The sequence below is a fragment of the Dermacentor albipictus genome, chromosome 5 (genome assembly GCF_038994185.2).
Source record: "Dermacentor albipictus isolate Rhodes 1998 colony chromosome 5, USDA_Dalb.pri_finalv2, whole genome shotgun sequence".
NCBI lineage: Eukaryota > Metazoa > Arthropoda > Arachnida > Ixodida > Ixodidae > Dermacentor > Dermacentor albipictus.
The window spans coordinates 16,252,244-16,270,367 of record NC_091825.1 but is presented as its reverse complement, the minus strand read 5'-3'; the positions used below and the strand labels follow the sequence as shown (position 1 = coordinate 16,270,367).

At 44.1% G+C, this 18,124-nt stretch overlaps 1 protein-coding gene across 2 annotated transcripts in view; it reads right to left on the bottom strand.

Moving 5' to 3' along the window:
• Positions 1–18,124, bottom strand: part of LOC135906571 (medium-chain acyl-CoA ligase ACSF2, mitochondrial-like) — a 467,079-nt gene that overhangs the window by 366,955 nt on the left and 82,000 nt on the right. For both annotated transcript variants that reach the window (XM_065438015.1, XM_065438016.1), the window contains exons 3-4: positions 7,791–7,844; positions 4,930–5,036 (exon numbers count right to left, since the gene is read on the bottom strand). In XM_065438015.1, coding sequence (XP_065294087.1) covers positions 4,930–5,036; positions 7,791–7,844 — 161 coding nt within the window. The remainder of the gene's footprint in view (positions 1–4,929; positions 5,037–7,790; positions 7,845–18,124) is intronic.

The following is an 18,124-nucleotide window of genomic DNA, read 5'->3' as shown; positions in this document are numbered from 1 at the left end:
CGCTCATGTGACGTACGGGGTGGCATTCGTCCATAAGGGTAGCGATATGGCATTGTTGGTACTGAACGGTATCTGTATAGCGCCACAAAACAAAGACACAAGAAGAAACGACGACGAAGACAAGCGCTATCTATTGGTACACTGGAACAAGACTAAGAAAGATAAGATTTACGAGCTCATTAGAAAAGCGTACAGAAGAGCACTTGCTGTCTCGAAATACATAATAAACGCAAGGTTACTACAACTCGGGGGAACATAACACGCTGAACGAAATCGCGGAAGCACAGGGGATAGCGCAACTCGAAAGACTCCCCGGAACCAAGGCGGGCAGAGAAATCATAGAAAGTAACAGCATAAACTACCACGCAATGAAGGGCCCCAAGACGCAGACTCACACGGACGTCCAAGTCACAATAAACACGGAAAACATCCCACAGAACATGCACCCCGTGCACAATGTCAAGAGAAGGAAATGCCTCACGAAAAGGCTCCTAAAAATCATGGCGCATGGGAGGGGGTGCTCTTCGTAGACGCCGCCCGGTGCCTCAGAAAGTGGGATGACAATGGTGGTGTCGGCGTTGACGAGTGCAACTCCCTCTTCGCAATGGCGGTCGTAGGTACGAAAGGAAATACCATGGCTGCAGCCTCCGTAAGGACTAGGTCGTCGCAGGCAGCGGAAAAAAACGACAATCGAATTGGCTGTAGTCAACAGTGGGCAACAAGACATAACAATAATCAGCGACTGCAAGACGCCAATTGGGAAATTCGCAAAGGGCTGAATCTCCACCGAGGTGGCCAAAATCCTAAACCGCAGAGCGCAAGACTTCAAGAACGGCAAAATCACATCCAAATACCTTAAACTGATCTCGGCCCATACGGGAGAAGTAACCACAGAAGACTCGACGACCCCTCCAAACCTCAACGAGAAGGCCCACACAGCCGCGCAAGAACTAACCCACCGCAGCTGAAACAGCGACGGCCCAACACACCGTAACCCCCAGGGAAGGGGGGAGGACTGCATTGGAGATGATGGAGAACGCGCAGGAGGTGACAATGACGAAGTAGCGATACAAGACGACAGGGAGAGTCTGGTCACGTATCATGACATATTTACAAATTATATGAAACAAAGAGAAGCATATCCGGAACCGCACAAACAACTTGACCGTTCTCAAGAAATAGATTGGAGAAGGTTGCAAACTAGAACTTTCCTAAACCCAGCCCCCTTAAACAGAGCAAATTCCAGACAATACCCAGACGTGAGGTGCACGCTCTGCAAGCACGAACACGCAGACATGGCCCACATAATATGTAAATGCGCCGAGATGAGAGCAATATACGTAGAGGAAAACACAGAACCGCACCTTCTCGTGGAAGCGATAAGCGCTCTGACTAGCTCGGAACTAGATGACGTACTATGCGCCCGGGCAGTAGTGGAAAGGCTGTGCCTCACCACACATAATGCCCAGGTGGCCTCAGGCCAGGCTGGCAACCTCGCAGGTACTCTTCTTATTAAAGTTTTTTCCTTCCTTGCATGTGTTGTAGAAAGGGTCGTACAAACCGCATGTAAACATGCGTATCTTGATCGTTGTATGACGTACTGCAAGCCGCCGTTTCGTCATAGCCGAAAGAACGAAACCGTGTTTTTGCTGTTTCGATCTACCAATGCACTCAGTTATATAACCTTTTTGCGACGCACCCATCAAGACGTTTAAAATAGCTACCCCCGTCTCTACTCGAAGTAATCAGAATCTGCTGTGTGCAAGACTGATTTCATTTCTGGATCGTGGTGGCGGTGACGACACAAGGCTGACGATGCCACTGTTCAATGCAACGCCGATTGCTGTGTCGAGCAGCCTGAAAAAGCTACGCTGCAAGCGAGTATCACGAAGTTCAAGAAGTTTTGCTCAGTGATGACAAATGGCGTCAGCGTGATTTACGCCGCACAGAGAAACCCCTTCCTCTCACTGGCGATTGTTAGCTACTGCTGAAAGGGAAGAGAAGCATGACTGTTTTCTGAGGTTTGCTCTGCCTGAGCCATTATAAACACAATGAAATTAAGCCAGAAAGACGGATTGTTCGTCTGCAGCAGCGGTAAGCTGTACATTACTAAAAATTACGCACTCACACTACCGTGAGTACTGCATTTAGCCGATCATCTTGTGCCAGCTAATTTGGGAGTTTTCTAACTTATTGATCATAGCAAAGGCCTTTCGGTTTACCAAAGCACTGTGAAGATTAGCTTTAGTCTCAACATTGATGTCAGTTCAGTATTTTAGAATTTGAGGAGGTGTTTGGTCTGTACTTTGTTCTCACAGCTAGAGAGAGCGCATTTCCTAACTCACACAAAATGATTCATGTACAAGGCATCAGAATTACAGTCACAAGATGTAAATTGGACGGATTATGGACTTAATACACGTTTGTTGCTTTGCCCCATTTCGGTACAATGAGTGAGCCAGGAGCCAGGAGTTATGCATGGCGACAAAGTACAGCCACTGACTCAGCCTAAGTTCCTAAGGATCAGCAAATACCAATTTTTTTTACAGCACTGGCCAGACTGGCCCTCTTAAGGGGTTATAGCGACGTGGCTTTCTGATAAAAAGTTTAATATTCATAACCATAACGGCAGGGAATTTAGAGCCCAGGTTGCAAGAATGTCTTTCGTAGTTCAGCCATTCACGCACCTATTTGGGAAATTTCTTGGAAGGCTCACAGGAGGTTTTTCTGAGGCATATAATATCCGCATCTGCTATGAAGCTTGGTCGCCAAACTTTTTTTTCTTCAAGTTCGCTATCTTGACTAACCCGGTACATCTGTCGGAAAGTCATCGACACAAACAACAATTGAGTACGATTATTCTTGATTGTACATCACAGTTTTTAGATAATTTCTCGACTTTAGATAGTCATTATGCATGCTCGAACCTGTTGCTATCATCTCCAGTAACTACCTTTCATCGCGTAGTCTATAACCACTTTTGCAAACACTACTGGCCTCATTTTTATTAAAATTTGTTATTGTGTTTTATATGCTATGCGTCGCTGTTGATGTGTTTTAAGGATGTCGATGCGGCACGTTATAACAATAGGTCTCTTCCGCTTCAACCTTCAGATGTTGAGACACGTTTGCCAGCTCTGGTAGTACGGAAAAAATACATTGAGGCATTGTGTGTTTTGCTGTCACTTCGTCAGGTTGGTGAAGAATCAGACCGTGACACAAAAGAGAGTCAGAAAACCTGTTTTCATTGTTGAGCAAAACTGTAGTCGCAAAAACACATGTCGCCGTTTCGCCCAGATGGTGAAGCACGTATCCAGATATCAAGTTATTAGGCAGCCATACGAAGTAAGGAGAGTAGTCTTATCGGCCGTGTAAACTACAAATAATCGCTTGCGATCTAACCTCACAAGCATGGTGTCACGTGCGCACAAGCAACCATGAACACATCTCACTCGGTGACCGCGGTCACTAGCTCCAAAAGCGCTCGCGGGAGGAAAATCAACAGGAGCCGCGAGCGAATTGACCTACTCTCATGCCAACGCGAGCGAAGCGATGAGAACACACTGTGCACAAGAAGCCATCAGCTCTCGGTGCCTCCAGACTTTGTACCGAGCGTAGATCGCTTTCAACATAGGTACCGCGCGGCCGCGCTCAGCCGTGCCATGCGCAGCCGCCACTATTGTAGAACCGTACCCTCCTCCTCCATCGCCTCTGCTGCTTTCCGAACAGTACAAGACGCAGCGCTTCCTCCCCGCATTGCAGCTTTGCGCGTGCTAGATGGAGCCATCACTTTTCTCAGCTCACGTTTGTGCGCTTTCACTCGCACTGACAGCATACGGCACGCGGCAACGACGTTATCGCACTTACACTTTATAAATGCACCTGGAATGTCCATATAATTTCCATCCCAATAAAAAGAACTTTATTCAGGAAGTTATTGCATCTTGAGTATTATTGCGTAGACGAGAACAGGAACCGAAAAGAAACACAACAGGACGAGAGTGGATAGTTCAGCGCTTATTTTGTTTGTTTTCGGTTGCTGTCCTCACTTGCATCAAGCTGCGTCAAGTTATACTCAATAAAAGACTTAGTGGCCTTCCACTCTGTGAAGAAGGATGACCAGCGAAGCTGTGTATGTGGGCCCCTTAATGGCGATCTGCACCTCCGCCGCGAGTCTGCACGTCATTGCACAACTTCGGGATCGGCCCACGTATGGGGAGTGCTTAACACTGGCTTCACCATCGCCGTGGGTCGGTCCAGCATTGCGCTACCTTAGAGATCGCCCCACGTACGGGGAACGCTTAAGGCCTGCTTCACATCTACCGAAGGTCGACCAGATATTGAACTATCTTTGGGATAGGCCCACATATGGAAAGTGCGTAACACGTGCTTGAACGCCACCGCAGGTCATCACGGTATTGCACTATATTTGGTATCGTCTGACGTATGGGAAGCGTTTAACGACTGCTTCCCCTCCACTGTGGGTCTCGGCCCGGAATTGCACAATAATAAGGATTTTTTTAGTTCACGTGGACGAGATAGTGGGGAAAGTAGCCCTTAACAGCTTCGCTGTAAAACAAGTTGCACTTGATGAGAGCGATGGAGACGAGCACACGCCTCGATCATTGAAATCTGATCTGCGCGTCAAACGCGTCATCTGCTTACTGAGACACGAAGATTCCGGGGCAATGGCTGGCGCTCACGTACATTCCAGAATGTACAACAGAAATCACATCGCGCATACAATCTCATTACACAACGATCACCGACAACATAAAGAATTTTTGACAACAATCGTGAATGTCTTGATACATGCAGGCGGCACCTTGTGCCGAGCCAGAACTTTAACTGCTCTTAAAATTGTGGTCACGCAAAAAAGGATAAATAGTGTACACATGCCATGAAAAGTCTACACAGGTATTTTCTCACCTCTCTAAGGAAAGCGGCGCTCGCTTGTTCCGAACCAGGTCCCGAGCCCACTGCGCGTAGTCGTTCTTTTTGAAACCTCGGCCAACAAGAAGTGCACTGCACGAAGTCTAGGGGAAGCGAGCAAATACGCCGCTCATTGAAATGCACAAGATCAGTCAATGCAAACGGCATTGCAACTTTCATACTGGCATCAACGCCGCGAATCATCCAACTGCGTGGAATAGCGATGTACAGTTACAATGATCACTAAAATCTGAAACATCCAACCGTGCTCAAGCTGCTCACATTGAGAAAGGAAGAAATACAGATATGCATAACTGACAATGAGATCGTCTTTCTTGATGATGTTATAAGCAGGAGGCCGAATAATAACAAATATACGCGCAAGAAGATATGGGCCAGTATAGAATTTATTTCCCTCAATTTCATCCTTACGCAATTTTCAATCACCACTCACGACCAGCGACCATTGCACCTACACATTAAGCAGAGGCTTAAACTCAGACAAAGTGCTATTGCGTCCACTAAGTTAGAGAAAAAAAATTAGAACAGAATCGTTTTAACATCACAACCATCAAATGTATCTTCATTGCGACATTGGCTGATGCGTTTTACACAATAAAAGGCTTTCGCCTTACCCGATGTTACGGAACCTACAAAAATTTATTGGAACGTCAAGTAAGTGAAGCTTGTGCTCGCCAGGTTTGTTAAAAAAATCAAGGCACAGGACAAACACTTATACGAATGATTCACAGAAAATTTCGTCTTTTCGTAGGAATGTCAAAAATACTTCTGCGCCACACCCCAAAAAGTAATTTTATGCTTTTGACAAGAAATGATTTACGTAATAGTGCATATTTCGAGGTATTACAACGCGGCTGAGTATCATTGCTACCGAGCAACTTCACAGATTCAGCCAGTGGAACCATTCTCGCAACTACATTTCGCGAAACAGTACAAATACTGAGGCTAACCTCCTACTGATAACAAATTTTGCACGCTACCGCAATGCAAAGATAACGTTGCAGTGCATGCACACTTTAACACTCGGTAAGAAATGAATAACTTCAGCGAAAGCTATAGTTTGTTACTTCCTTCGTTACTTGTTCAGATAATAGTTTGCTCAATTAAATATCAGTAGTATTACAGATTTCAACTTTCACAGGATAGCTTGTACGACGAGTTACATGTGAAATTCACAATTCACTCACAATCGTATGCAACGTGCAGATGCAACCACACGTGTGCCTATGGAGCAGCGGCTCGAGCGGGTAATTGTGAAACCGTGATCTAGGAAAAAGCCATTTGGCATAACGGTATAGATTAACCGTGTATGATCTTTATCTGTCAAAATTACAGCTTAGCTTTCTCGTATTCGCAGTGGAGAGACCTATCAATCCCGACATATTCTAGCGCATGCCTAACTAAAAGTTTGCAGCGGGCACTTTGCAGCCTTTTGAGGAGTGTTTGAGCGCCCATTTTAGATACGTGAGTGTGCCGAGTGCTTCGGAGCACACAATATTTATCTGCCCACGCCACTTAAAACAAAGAGCAGGCATAACTCAGAGCACGTATATTTATTGACACTGGCAAGGTTGTCAGCATCCCGGCTTATGGGCTTTTTCGTTTCAATAAGGGGCAATGTGTTTTCTTTAATTTGTTTTATTTGCCTATAATCGAATGGCAAAATGCCGAAATCCTGATGTTAGCAATGATAGACTACCCACTCAACCACTATATAATGAAATCTCGACAAGGTTGTTGCAATGACTTCAATGATGTCATCGATATAAATGTGAAATAAGACAGGGACTAAGATTTATTCTTGTGGTGCACCTGTGCCACGTTAAATGAAGGCGAATAAGAATAACTGACTGCAAGAAGCTGATACCAGTTTCTGATATTCTCCATTTCTATCGACTAGTTGGTCCCCCCCACTACCATGAAGGACACCCAGAAATTTAACTAAGTTTATTATGCCAGACTATTTAGAATTTCATGGAATATTCAATATAAACAGCAGTGATTTCATGATTGTGAATTCTATCCGTGATTCTACTTAAATTGAGGACGACGCAACGAGCTCTGAAAAGAAGAATGATAGGTGTAACGTTCACGGATAAGAAAAGAGCAGATTGGGTAAGGCAACGAATGCGAGTTAATGACATCTTAGTTGAAATCAAGAAAAAGAAATGGGCGTGGGCAGGACATGTAATGAGGAGGGAAGATAACTGATGGTCATTAAGGGTATACGGACTGGATTCCAAGGGAAAGGAAGCATAGCAGGGAGCGGCAGAAAGTTAGGTGGGCAGATGAGATTAAGAAGTTTGCGGGGACGACATGGCCACAATTAGTACATGACCGGGTTTGTTGGAGAAGTATGGGAGAGGCCTTTGCCCTGCAGTGGGCGTCACCAGGCTGCTGCTGCTGATGATGATGATGTGTTACTCAATTAGTGTCACATATTACCTGCGTTTAGAACGACAGAAAGCTGAGCCAGTTGGTAAGGATTCATTATCCAAAATAGAAGTGAGGCGTGCAGACAGGACACAAGAGTAGAGAAGTGGACAACACGAACGCCGACGGAACTCGTGTTGTCCACTTCTCTACTCGTGTGTCCTGTCTGCACGCCTCACTTCTATTTTACCTGCGTTCTGCATTCGTTATTCCACTTTGTATTGATCTATTTTGAGCATACTTTCTTGCATTTTACGTAACGCCTCCGCCTTCTAAAGATAACCGTGCAATAACGGAGGGAAAGCAACCGCCGCGCAAGGCACTCGTGTCGCTCCCTTCTCTTCGCCTGTCCGCTTCACTCGATCTCGCTAAGGCAATGATGGCAGACATAAATATTCACTCACCCTTTTCAACGCCGAGTCTAGTTCATGGGCGTGACACCTGTCGTTTATAGGAACCTAGAACAGAAATGTGAGAAATATAACAAAAGCTGTAACTATATTGTTATGGTTCTGTTCCAAATTTCTTTTGCACTGGCATGTGTAGAAAGATCTCAGAATTCCAGAAATATTCTTATCTAATCACGGCTTCGTTGCGCCAAACATTTCATTCCGAGAAGCTTATATGTGCAACCTCGCAAAAGCCTTAACTAGGCATCCTAATGAAAACGCTATACTTTTCATTGAAGCAGCAACGATCGCTCAAGCTGACTCGGTTAGTAAGCTGTCCATTGCATTACCAGGGGTGCTATGCAGGATGCGCCGAGTTTCTCGTTCACCCGAGTTTTACCCGAGTTTGCTCGACGGCAGTCAGTGAACGGAGATAACGCGGAACGCGCCGAAGGTGCAGGCAAAAAAATATGTAGACAAAAAGCTGCGTATGACAACATGAGCGCACCCTGCGCGCCACGCTGCTTCCACGTTTCAAGCGCAGAAGGCTGCACAACGAAACGCGCCAGCTCCGCGTATTTTTATCAACGGATTATCGCAACTTAGCGATACCGTGACTGCCCCGCTGTCTGTCTGCACACTTGCCGTGAGCCGCTTGCCACGCCTTTCCCGGGCGTGTCAAGGGCGTGCCTCATCTTTCGGCCACTGTCTTTCTATCCTCCATCGAATGCGAACAGGGTACTTGCGGCGCATTCTTGCACCTACACTTTCACTCAAACGAATACGTTAAAATACAACAAATAAAATAACGAACATTTTAATTTCTTTAGGTATCTGTTTTTCGTTTTCAATGCTAGCAATTTGTGATGACAAACGGAGATCGAGCAAAATAATACATATTTCACTTCTTGCCGTGAGTGGCGACAGGGAGGCGAAAGCTTAGAAGCGGTATATTGAAGCGGGTCGCACGCACGAGGGCGTTCATACGGTGATAAGTCGCCTAGGGGCGCTGCAGTGCTATTCTCAATAAAGTCGGTCATGATTCATGGAGGGTTCAGTGAAAATGTACCGGTTTATCTTTGTGCGCGAAGCCTCTGCGATACATTGCGAAAAGTGCGTGCTTCCCCAGCGACACAATTCATCGCTTGTCATCTCCTGCCCAGTGATGGCGCCTCTGAGCGCATGTACGCAGTATATGAGTGTGTTGTGCAGTCGAAGGTGCTTCCGGATTACCTCTGCTGGAGCCAGCCCGTACAAAAAAAATTATTGAGAAGGCATTGAAATATTCTTGGTCAATGTTGAGTTTCTGATTGAGGAATTATTGAGAGTATGTTGGATAATTGTTGGGTTGAGTGTTGAGCACTCTTGAATATTGACCACTGAAATCAAATTGAAACACCATTGCGTACCTCAATGTTGAATAGTTGTTAAGTTACCATTGAAAGTCCGTTGTGCTTAAACAACCCGTTGTGTTTGTTTAATTGAATGGTTGTCGAGTTACCATTGATTTTGCGTTGAACTAACGTTGCGGTAGTTCTGTTGACCTGTTGTTGAGTTATTATTGCCACAGCATTGAAAAGCATATTGTGGCACAGTTGAGATTTCAGAAGTCGCCATTGAAATATGACTGACGTTTCGTTGGGCTAGTGTATTTTTATTCATATATTGAAATTGCTTCGCTGTTCACACTTGCACGCCCCGGTGCCGGCTCGTAACTTTCCCAAACACGAACAAAATTGAAGGAGAGACTGATCAACTTAAGTACCTTTATTTACACTAAAGATGCGTGCACGTGAAACATTATTACAGTACATAAGGCACCACTACATCGAACCTGGAGACATAGGCTAGTACCTACAGCACTCTAGCAGTGTAAATACATCTGAAAAAACCTATACATATGAATCCAATCAAAACGATCATTGTGCTCTTCACTTTCGACTTAAGTTCATGACTAGAGGGCAAAGCGACTTAAAAGGCAGGGCTTAAGCATACCCTCGTAACAACCAACTTTGAACACATGAACACTTGGAGCTGCTTGCATGTGAATACACAAAAGACATCTGAATATGTTACATTAAAATGTTGCACACACTAACACATCACAGGAAGAGCTACGGCTTACTGTGAGAAGGCAAAATAACCAACTTGAAACAAATGACTTCACGTAAATATATACAACCTTTAGCACACGTCTTTCACCACGATTAAAATTTAATGAAGTACCAAAGTAGACTTGCCTGAGCTTTGCGTTCGAGATATATATATTTTAATGTTGCCCAATTATTTCATAAAATAACATCACTCAACTTAGCCATTATTTGACGAGACATCATTTAGAAAGTTGTCGGGCATGATGAACACCTGAATCGTGTTTCTGACAAGCCAGGGTTGCTTTCTTCAGAATTAAACTTGTAAAGCTTTTGTGTAATGAAAGCAGCTTATCTCCCTGGCACAAGTCAAGAACAAACAGTACACCATTTGATTATGTTAATTTGGGGTACAGAAGAGTTCGTTAGTGGCATTTCCTCAATTTAGTGCGCTCATTTTCAGGCATTCTTTCTGGACTTGCACAAAGCTAATTAAAGCACTTTTTGGGGCCTTTTTTCCTATACCCAGCTACTAAGTGCTACATCAGCCAATAAAGAGATAAGGAAAGGCTAATACCTTGAACGATAAGAGAAAAAATAATTATTTAGCACAGAAAATTGGTAGTAACACATCGCTAACACAATTCCAAACAGACAAATATATGGTCACCTGCACTTCCAGTATCAAGCACGCCAGAAATAGTCCTAAAGTATGATAAAAGGTTCCAATGACTCGACAGCCAGATTGCTGAGACAGTGAAAAATGCCAAGAAATGCATACACGAAACACCAATTACCTCAATTTCGCAGATAAAATGTTATTAAAATAGCACCAGAATATTGCTGTATAAAATACATAAAGGTTGCATAAAAGTTGGGACAAAGCAGTGACTGAAAGACAGAGGGAGCTACGGCACTCATGTTGAAAAAGATTACAAGGAAAATGATATATATTGTCAGGCGGTGGTGACGTTGAATAACACAGTAGCAATACTGTGAACGACAAAACTAACTTTTATTGGGCGAACCTGTGGCCACAAAACAGGCCACACTTATAGCACAACGATAGCGGCGAACACGCTCGGCGATCGTCGAAAATCTGATCAGCGGGTCAAGCGTGTCGGGTTTTATACAGCAATCATCGAATGTTCCAGATTAAACGTTGGGACCCGCATGCCTTCTAAAATGTTCTACACCATTCGTGTCAAGCGATGAAATCAGATAACACAACGTTCGGCGACAACAGACAGCGGATAGAAGCATCGATAACTTTCCAGAAAACTTCGGATACATGCAGGCGCATCCCGAGCTGTGCGATAACATTTTTTCGGCGGCAAAACTTGTCGTCCGATAAAGACAAGTACACGTGTCAATATGCATATTTATGTTTACAATTTTCGCTCCAACATATAGAAAAAAAACGCATGCACTTAAAGCATAAAAAGGTTCATGTGCCTGGAGAATGCAGCGCAGTACAAAAAAGCGTCATGAGAACCGAAAAGTATTTCTTACTACGAATGCTTGCAACCTACAATCAGGCATGTGCCATGTCATGCCTTGAATGGATGAAATTCATAAATCTTACACACAAAGGAAGTTACCATCACTCTTATTGGCTTCCTCAGGGGACTCCTTGAAATTGAACTAGAAAAATGTACTCAGTGTCAAAAACAAAGAGAAGATAAGACCCTATAGCGTTCTTCCTGAAATAAACAGCGCAAATAACTTCATGTATCAATTCTATGGACACTTCGCCAATTCGGTGTACATTTATATTTCACAACCACTCAAACAGAGACGAGAAGGATGAATAAAGGTAGGAACACACATGAACGCTGACTCAAGTAGAACTTTATTCGTGAAGACGAAGATTTTTAAACAGACTGGCCAACTTCACAAAAAAAAGCCATGGATACGCAGCATACACAGCTCGGCACAACAATAAAGGACCGAAATACGTCCTGTAGAATAAACATGTGCGTCAAAAAACTAACCAAAAACATGAAAACTGAAAGGTTTCTCCTGTAACTGATATTAACGAGAAGTACTGCAGCAACTCTTTCCCACTAAGGGTCACAGAAATCTTGCTTGTGAATATTTCTTCGTGATCAATAAATAATGCTTCCATAAGTCCTCTTGTGTTCTGGTCTTTGTGATGAAAGAATCGTTCTTTCTGCTCTATACCGCAACACCAGAGGAGTTCCAGAAGCAATATTTATTGATCACAAACAAAACAATTGCATAACCAAGTTATCTGTTGCCCTTAGTGGGAAAAAGTTGTTCTCAAAAGAGTATTTTCCGTTGGGTAGTATCACTTATCGGACAAATCTTTCGCTTTTGCAATAGATTTGACCGATAGTTCTCGTTTTTCACGCACGTTTATTCTACATGACATGGCTTCATATTTTTTTCTTGTCGCACGTGGCTGTTTCTGCCACGCATGCACGGATTTTTACCTTTGCCATGTTGACCAGTGTGTTTTATACCTTTGTCATCAAAAGCAAACTTTTAATAGAGCTTGCGCTCGTGTGTGCTCCTACCTATTTCGTCGTCCGCCTCTGTTCGTGCTGCTGTTTACAGTACCCACGTATCACTTGGTTAGGCTGGTAAACATTCTCACAAACAAAAGTAAATGCCTCCCCTCAAAAGGTAGCCCATCATTTACTACTAAACGCCAGAGCAAATCGAAAGTAAGCCGTCACAGCGTCCATGCGGCAGCTAGTACACCACAGAGCAACACAAAAGATAGTCGAAAATCCCACTTGATGGAGAGTGGCAACAGAGATGCGAGCTTGCTAGTGAATGAGCCACATATCAATGGGTGTCTCTTGCACGACGCCAAGGTGCTTTTGACGTAGAACACATTAGCATCTGGGAATTTACTGCATACGTAACCTGTGAGAAGGGAATGTGGACAGAAAATGAGATTGCGCGGATTAATGAATCTGCCACACACTGCACATAACTACGCACGAAATAGAAGTACACACTATACTGGCAAGTAAAAATTTGCGACTCTTTACGAGTGCTGTCCAGGAAAAGAAAAAAATTGGTCAAAACCACCAAGGCAAAATTACATAGTGGAAGAAATGTGGTGCAGATGCCAATGAAAGGTGTGTCTTTAACCCACCATGATAAAAATAAAAATTGCAGAGCAAATAGACCGTTTGTACAGCTTTAAAGCAATGATTAACAAAACGTGATATGCCCAAACGAGTAAACACTTGCCGCAATGCCAAAGTAGGCTGAGCGACATGCAGCATATATTGGCATTCAACATGTCTCGTAACCGTTATTTTTATTGTAAGCCCTCGCTGTCACACCTTTCCCTCCAGCACTCCCTTTACTGAAACGTGGCACTGTCTTTCCATTGGTGTCATGATGATAATGGTAACGGCAGCAGCAAGGCTCGTTAATGCTTGCCTCTTTGATTCCTGTGAGTTTAGTGGTAAAGAATATGGCACGTGCATACATACAGCTGTGCTGAAAAATTTACCATTTGTGATTTTTCGGAGAGCTAAGGTGTTGGGAAATTTCAAAGATGTGCACCATTGTGGCCTAATAACTAGAGCATTGGTGAGGTTGAAGGCGGGGTATTGGTATAGAAGCTTGAAGCTTAATTGCACAACAATTCGATGGGACACAAAGAGAAATACACACAGCAGAATGCTTTGTTGTGTGTGTTACACTTCATTGTGTGCTGTTGAATTGTTGTGCGATAGAACTTCAAATAGAGCATTGGGCTTCTTTGGTGCAGGACCGAGGAAGTGTGAGCTATTCGACAACATGCCAGTGCCTTACCACACAAATATGGAAGTCGGAAGGTTTGCAAAAACAAAGCTTTGCTTTCAAATCCACTTGCTCATGTAATACAAGCGCTGATTGAAAGAACCATCACACAAAAATAATGGTGTATCAATGGCCTGAGAAAAGTGTAATTTGTATATAGACCCTGTTGACATAATAGGTGCCATACCGGCCTCAAAATTGTACTCGACAGAGCAGCTTTTTTCCTATGTGAAGCACAACCTCCCATTACATGCTGTGCAAATAACCAAGCTCAATTTGTTTTGACGTGCTGCACAACATTCAGTGTAATCTGTTTTTGATTCTAAAGAAGTGCCAAACACCACCTCTTCTTCAAGGACGTCATGGGAATATTTGGCGAGTCCTTTTTCAGCCCCTCGTAATGGAAGCGTGGCCAGCCAGCTTTGCTGGGCTGCCTTTATATATTTCTGCTCCTGATCACTCTGTGCTATCAAGTTGCAGAAGTCTATGCAACTGGTGCAATGCATTACGTGTTTCTATAGTCGGATACAACTTTAGGAGGCTGCGGAATCTGCACTTTAAGGCAGGTGAACACACGCCTGCACCAATGGGCACGCACTCTAGACTGACATCGTGCCGCCGGGCAGACTAATACCTGCTCGTTGGAGAGGGACTATTTTTTAGGCGTGTACGCAATTGGCTGCTGCGCTTTGCTCATCTGGGTGCGGCCTCTCCTGTCTTCTGAAGTTTTATCCGACTGTAAAGGATGCTGCTTTTCATACAACACAAAAGGACACAGTGTACAATTATTTGGCCTACGAAATGGATACATCAGAAGTGTGCTATTCACGGGGTTAAGATGTGTGAAATATGGTACATGTAATTATAAGACAATGTTAAAGAATATGTGGTATCGAACATGCATGTAATGGCACATTTGAACCGGGGAGTGTTGCAGTCATATGCACAGTCTATAGGTGATAGCATTATTAAGCTCCTGCTCTTTCCTGTCTTCATGGTGAATTACACACACCGTTCATCTTGTGGCTAATCAACACGCACTGTATTCTTGCACATAGAAAGAACAAACAGCACGATGACGTGTATGCTGCATTAGTGTATGTTTTATTTACATGGTCCACGAGTGGCACAGGTTGTCTTACGTTTTTGCCTATTTTGAAGGGACACCAAGTGCATGTTACAAGTCTCCTAATATGCACAGCACAATGTTTACTGCAATAATTTTATTCATGTTCTTGAATAATAAACAAAACATTAAACTGAAAGCTCCTTTATAAGGTGTCTTCTGTGGGCTCGACAGGAGAGCAGTGAGGGCACCGATAGTACTGTTGCAGAGCAGCCCTCTGGACCTCTGCCACACTCTCAAGAGCATGTGCTTGGCGCTCGCCTACTGCCACCAGGCGGTTGAGTGCCCCCAGCAGCAGATTGTTTTGCTGCAAAAACGTTTATTGGAATGAATCAGCCGCATACAAACCATTATTTACAAAGAAAAATGCTCGTTGCACTATTAGTACTAAGTGCCCTTAACTGTGGAAGCCTCTAGTGTAGTATGCATAATAAAACAATGCGTTGGGACAACGTTGCTTTATTTTTCATAACTGGGGTTTTCTTTTTCAGAGCCAATTGTCATGTTGATTAGTGTGCCAGCAGCTGAGGTGGCCCCACACCTTCACGAGTCTACTGTCAGCACCACAAACCTATTTTTGTTCGCTGTAAAATAAATGCCTCACCCTACAATCCCGTCTTATACGAGCTGATTGCATCCTATGCCTACAAACATCATATTTTTGTCCCATTACGCAATTTTCTACCATCCTCGGCTGTAGTTCTCTCTATTGACATCCATTCTGTCATGCTTATGTAATCACCTGATATGAATTGGCAACAACAATGAACGTGCATGGCCTGCCTGCCGAATCCTTTCTTTTTTCTTAATCTCAACTAGCATATCAGTTGCCATGGTTTACTACGTCACTGTCTTCCTGCCTTAATGCTATCTCCAACAATTTTTGTTACTTCGCTTTCTGCACAGTCCTAGACATCTCAAGTTTCTTTGTTAACCTCCAGGTTTATGTCCCATATTGCATAACCGGTGGAATGCAATGATTCTAGAGTTTTTTTCAAGGGTATCGGTAACGTGGCGATCACGATTCGGTAATACCTTCCATGTGCTGTTCAACCCAGAAAATTTTTGTATAAGTTTCCTGCTTTATATCAGTACTTGGTATTGATATTTCACTTGGATAAAGATACTCTTCCATAAATTTTGTGGCCTAATGTCACTCATGAATTTCTGTCATCTCACCAAGTTAGTGAAGGTTACCTTCATCTTTTCCATATTTTCGCGGGCCCACTTGCATGTAAAAGCACGAACACTCATTGGTTCTCACTGCCTTCTTTAAACTGCTGGACATTCAGTTCGTTACTGCAAAAGTGACTTAATCCGTGCACTCTTACTATGCTAAATATGAAACAGTAGAAATATACTTATCTGCAGTTTGCCGATGTCTCCTTCACTGTGTTGGTAGTGAGATCCATCGTCGGTACCACCTCCTTGTCGCATCGTAGCTTTATAGGATGTCTACCTTTTGCCCGCACTATGTAATGTTCGGGACGCTCGCAGTCACGCAGAGCGGAGGAACTCGGTGCACTCGCCGAAGTAGCACCGGACAAGTTCTTTCTTGAGCACTTCGCCGTGAACAGTAGGTGCGCGTTTCGATCTATAAAATCGCCGAAGCTATTGGCAGTCTTACCGGGTGCACGGGAAGATTGCCCACGGAGGAACAGAACTATCCGAGAAATAGTGGCCATCGTCGAGCCTGATCACTACGTCGCGCACTGCAAGCTCGTTGTACGGGTTTTTTTACACTGGGCCTCTCTGATGCTTAGCCGCCATGCTTGACCGGTGAATGGATGTGATGACGCCACTACAGCATTCCCTCGTGGTATAATGCGAAGCGTACTAAATTACGAATTAGTCTAAGACGCATTCAGTGCACATCTCGTAAACTTCAAAATGTTTCTAAACCACGTTAAAGTAACTAATAGTATTGTACTAAATGCATTTGTTTTACAACTTGCTTCTGCATGTAATGCACTCGGTGGAACGACAAACAAGTGAAAGAAGGCACGACCATGCACCGACGGTGTGATCACGTGAGCCCCAGTTTGTCGACCGCCCAGAAGGCAACGCCCAAGGAATGATAGCCAGCCAGAGTGAATCTAGATACACCAATGAAACTGGAGGCTTGTCGAAAGATAAACTGTGTCTCGCTACCATTCGTGCTTTCATCTTGGGGTGTCGCCAGAGCTCGTGAAGATCCCGAGTTTCGCCAAACTCGGCGCATCCTGCATAGCACCCCAGATAAAGAACTTGCCTTTCTGAGGTCGCACATGCCCACTCGTTCATCCAAAGGAGGCGATTGTAATTCGTTTAATTTTGAATGCGTACTCATGCTGGCTTCGTGCTTTGGAGGGAATGTTTTTGCCTCGGTGGCTTGGTATATATGCGTGTTACCTAAAATAGAAATCATTTGGAAGTGAGCGTTGGTCCTCGTCGTTCTTTTGGTCCCTGTGTCTACGTACGCGCTGTAAGTGATGTTTGCAACGCATAACGGTCGAAATCCGGGCCAGTTGGTACATAGTTAAATGAAAAATACTCACAAAACACAAAGAACAAGAAGAAATGTTCACACCAGAACGACTGGACTATCAACTGAGCTTTATTAGAAACATCGTAGTCCCAGCCAGGCCAGCAGGGCATGCGGAACAACAGCGTCACTAATCACGCAGTGCTCTGTGATTAGTGATGCTGTTGTTGCGTATGCTCTGCTGGCATTGCTGGGACTACGCTGTTTCTAATAAAGCTCAGTTGATAGTCCACTAGTTATGGTGTGAACCTCTCTTCGTGTCCTTTGTGTTTTGTGACTGGTTTTTCCTTCATTTTTGCAACGCATCTTGCGAACGATCTGCGTTGGGGGCAGAATCTAGGTGCGGCGGCGGCTAGTAGCTGTTTTCGTGCTGTTGGTGCTCGGCATTCACTCTTTGGTGAAGCGATGGGCAGCATGAATGCTACTTCGCTTGCTGCTGCCGCGTTTCCTTATGCCAGCGTTTTGACAGCGAGTTTCCTTGGTCATCCGTGGATGGAAAAACTTTATTGTGGTACATTTGGTTGCGCTAATTTTCTAGCCAGAAACGCGCCATGGTCATCGTGTCGCATTTATTTTTGCTTGTCTGCGCGTGACACCATGCTTGTTAATTTAGTTAATGTACCTATGTTTAAAGTGCATACGGCCGCTCAAACTACTATCCTTACTTCCTACAGCTGTCCACTAATTAGCTACAGGAATCGATGCTTCGCCTTTCTGGTGACACTGCTACTTTTTTTCATTAAATTTGAGGATCAAATCTCCTATTAAGGAAGTGCATACTTCGTTAGATTTACTGACATCTTTTAGCCAGAAAGCTAGT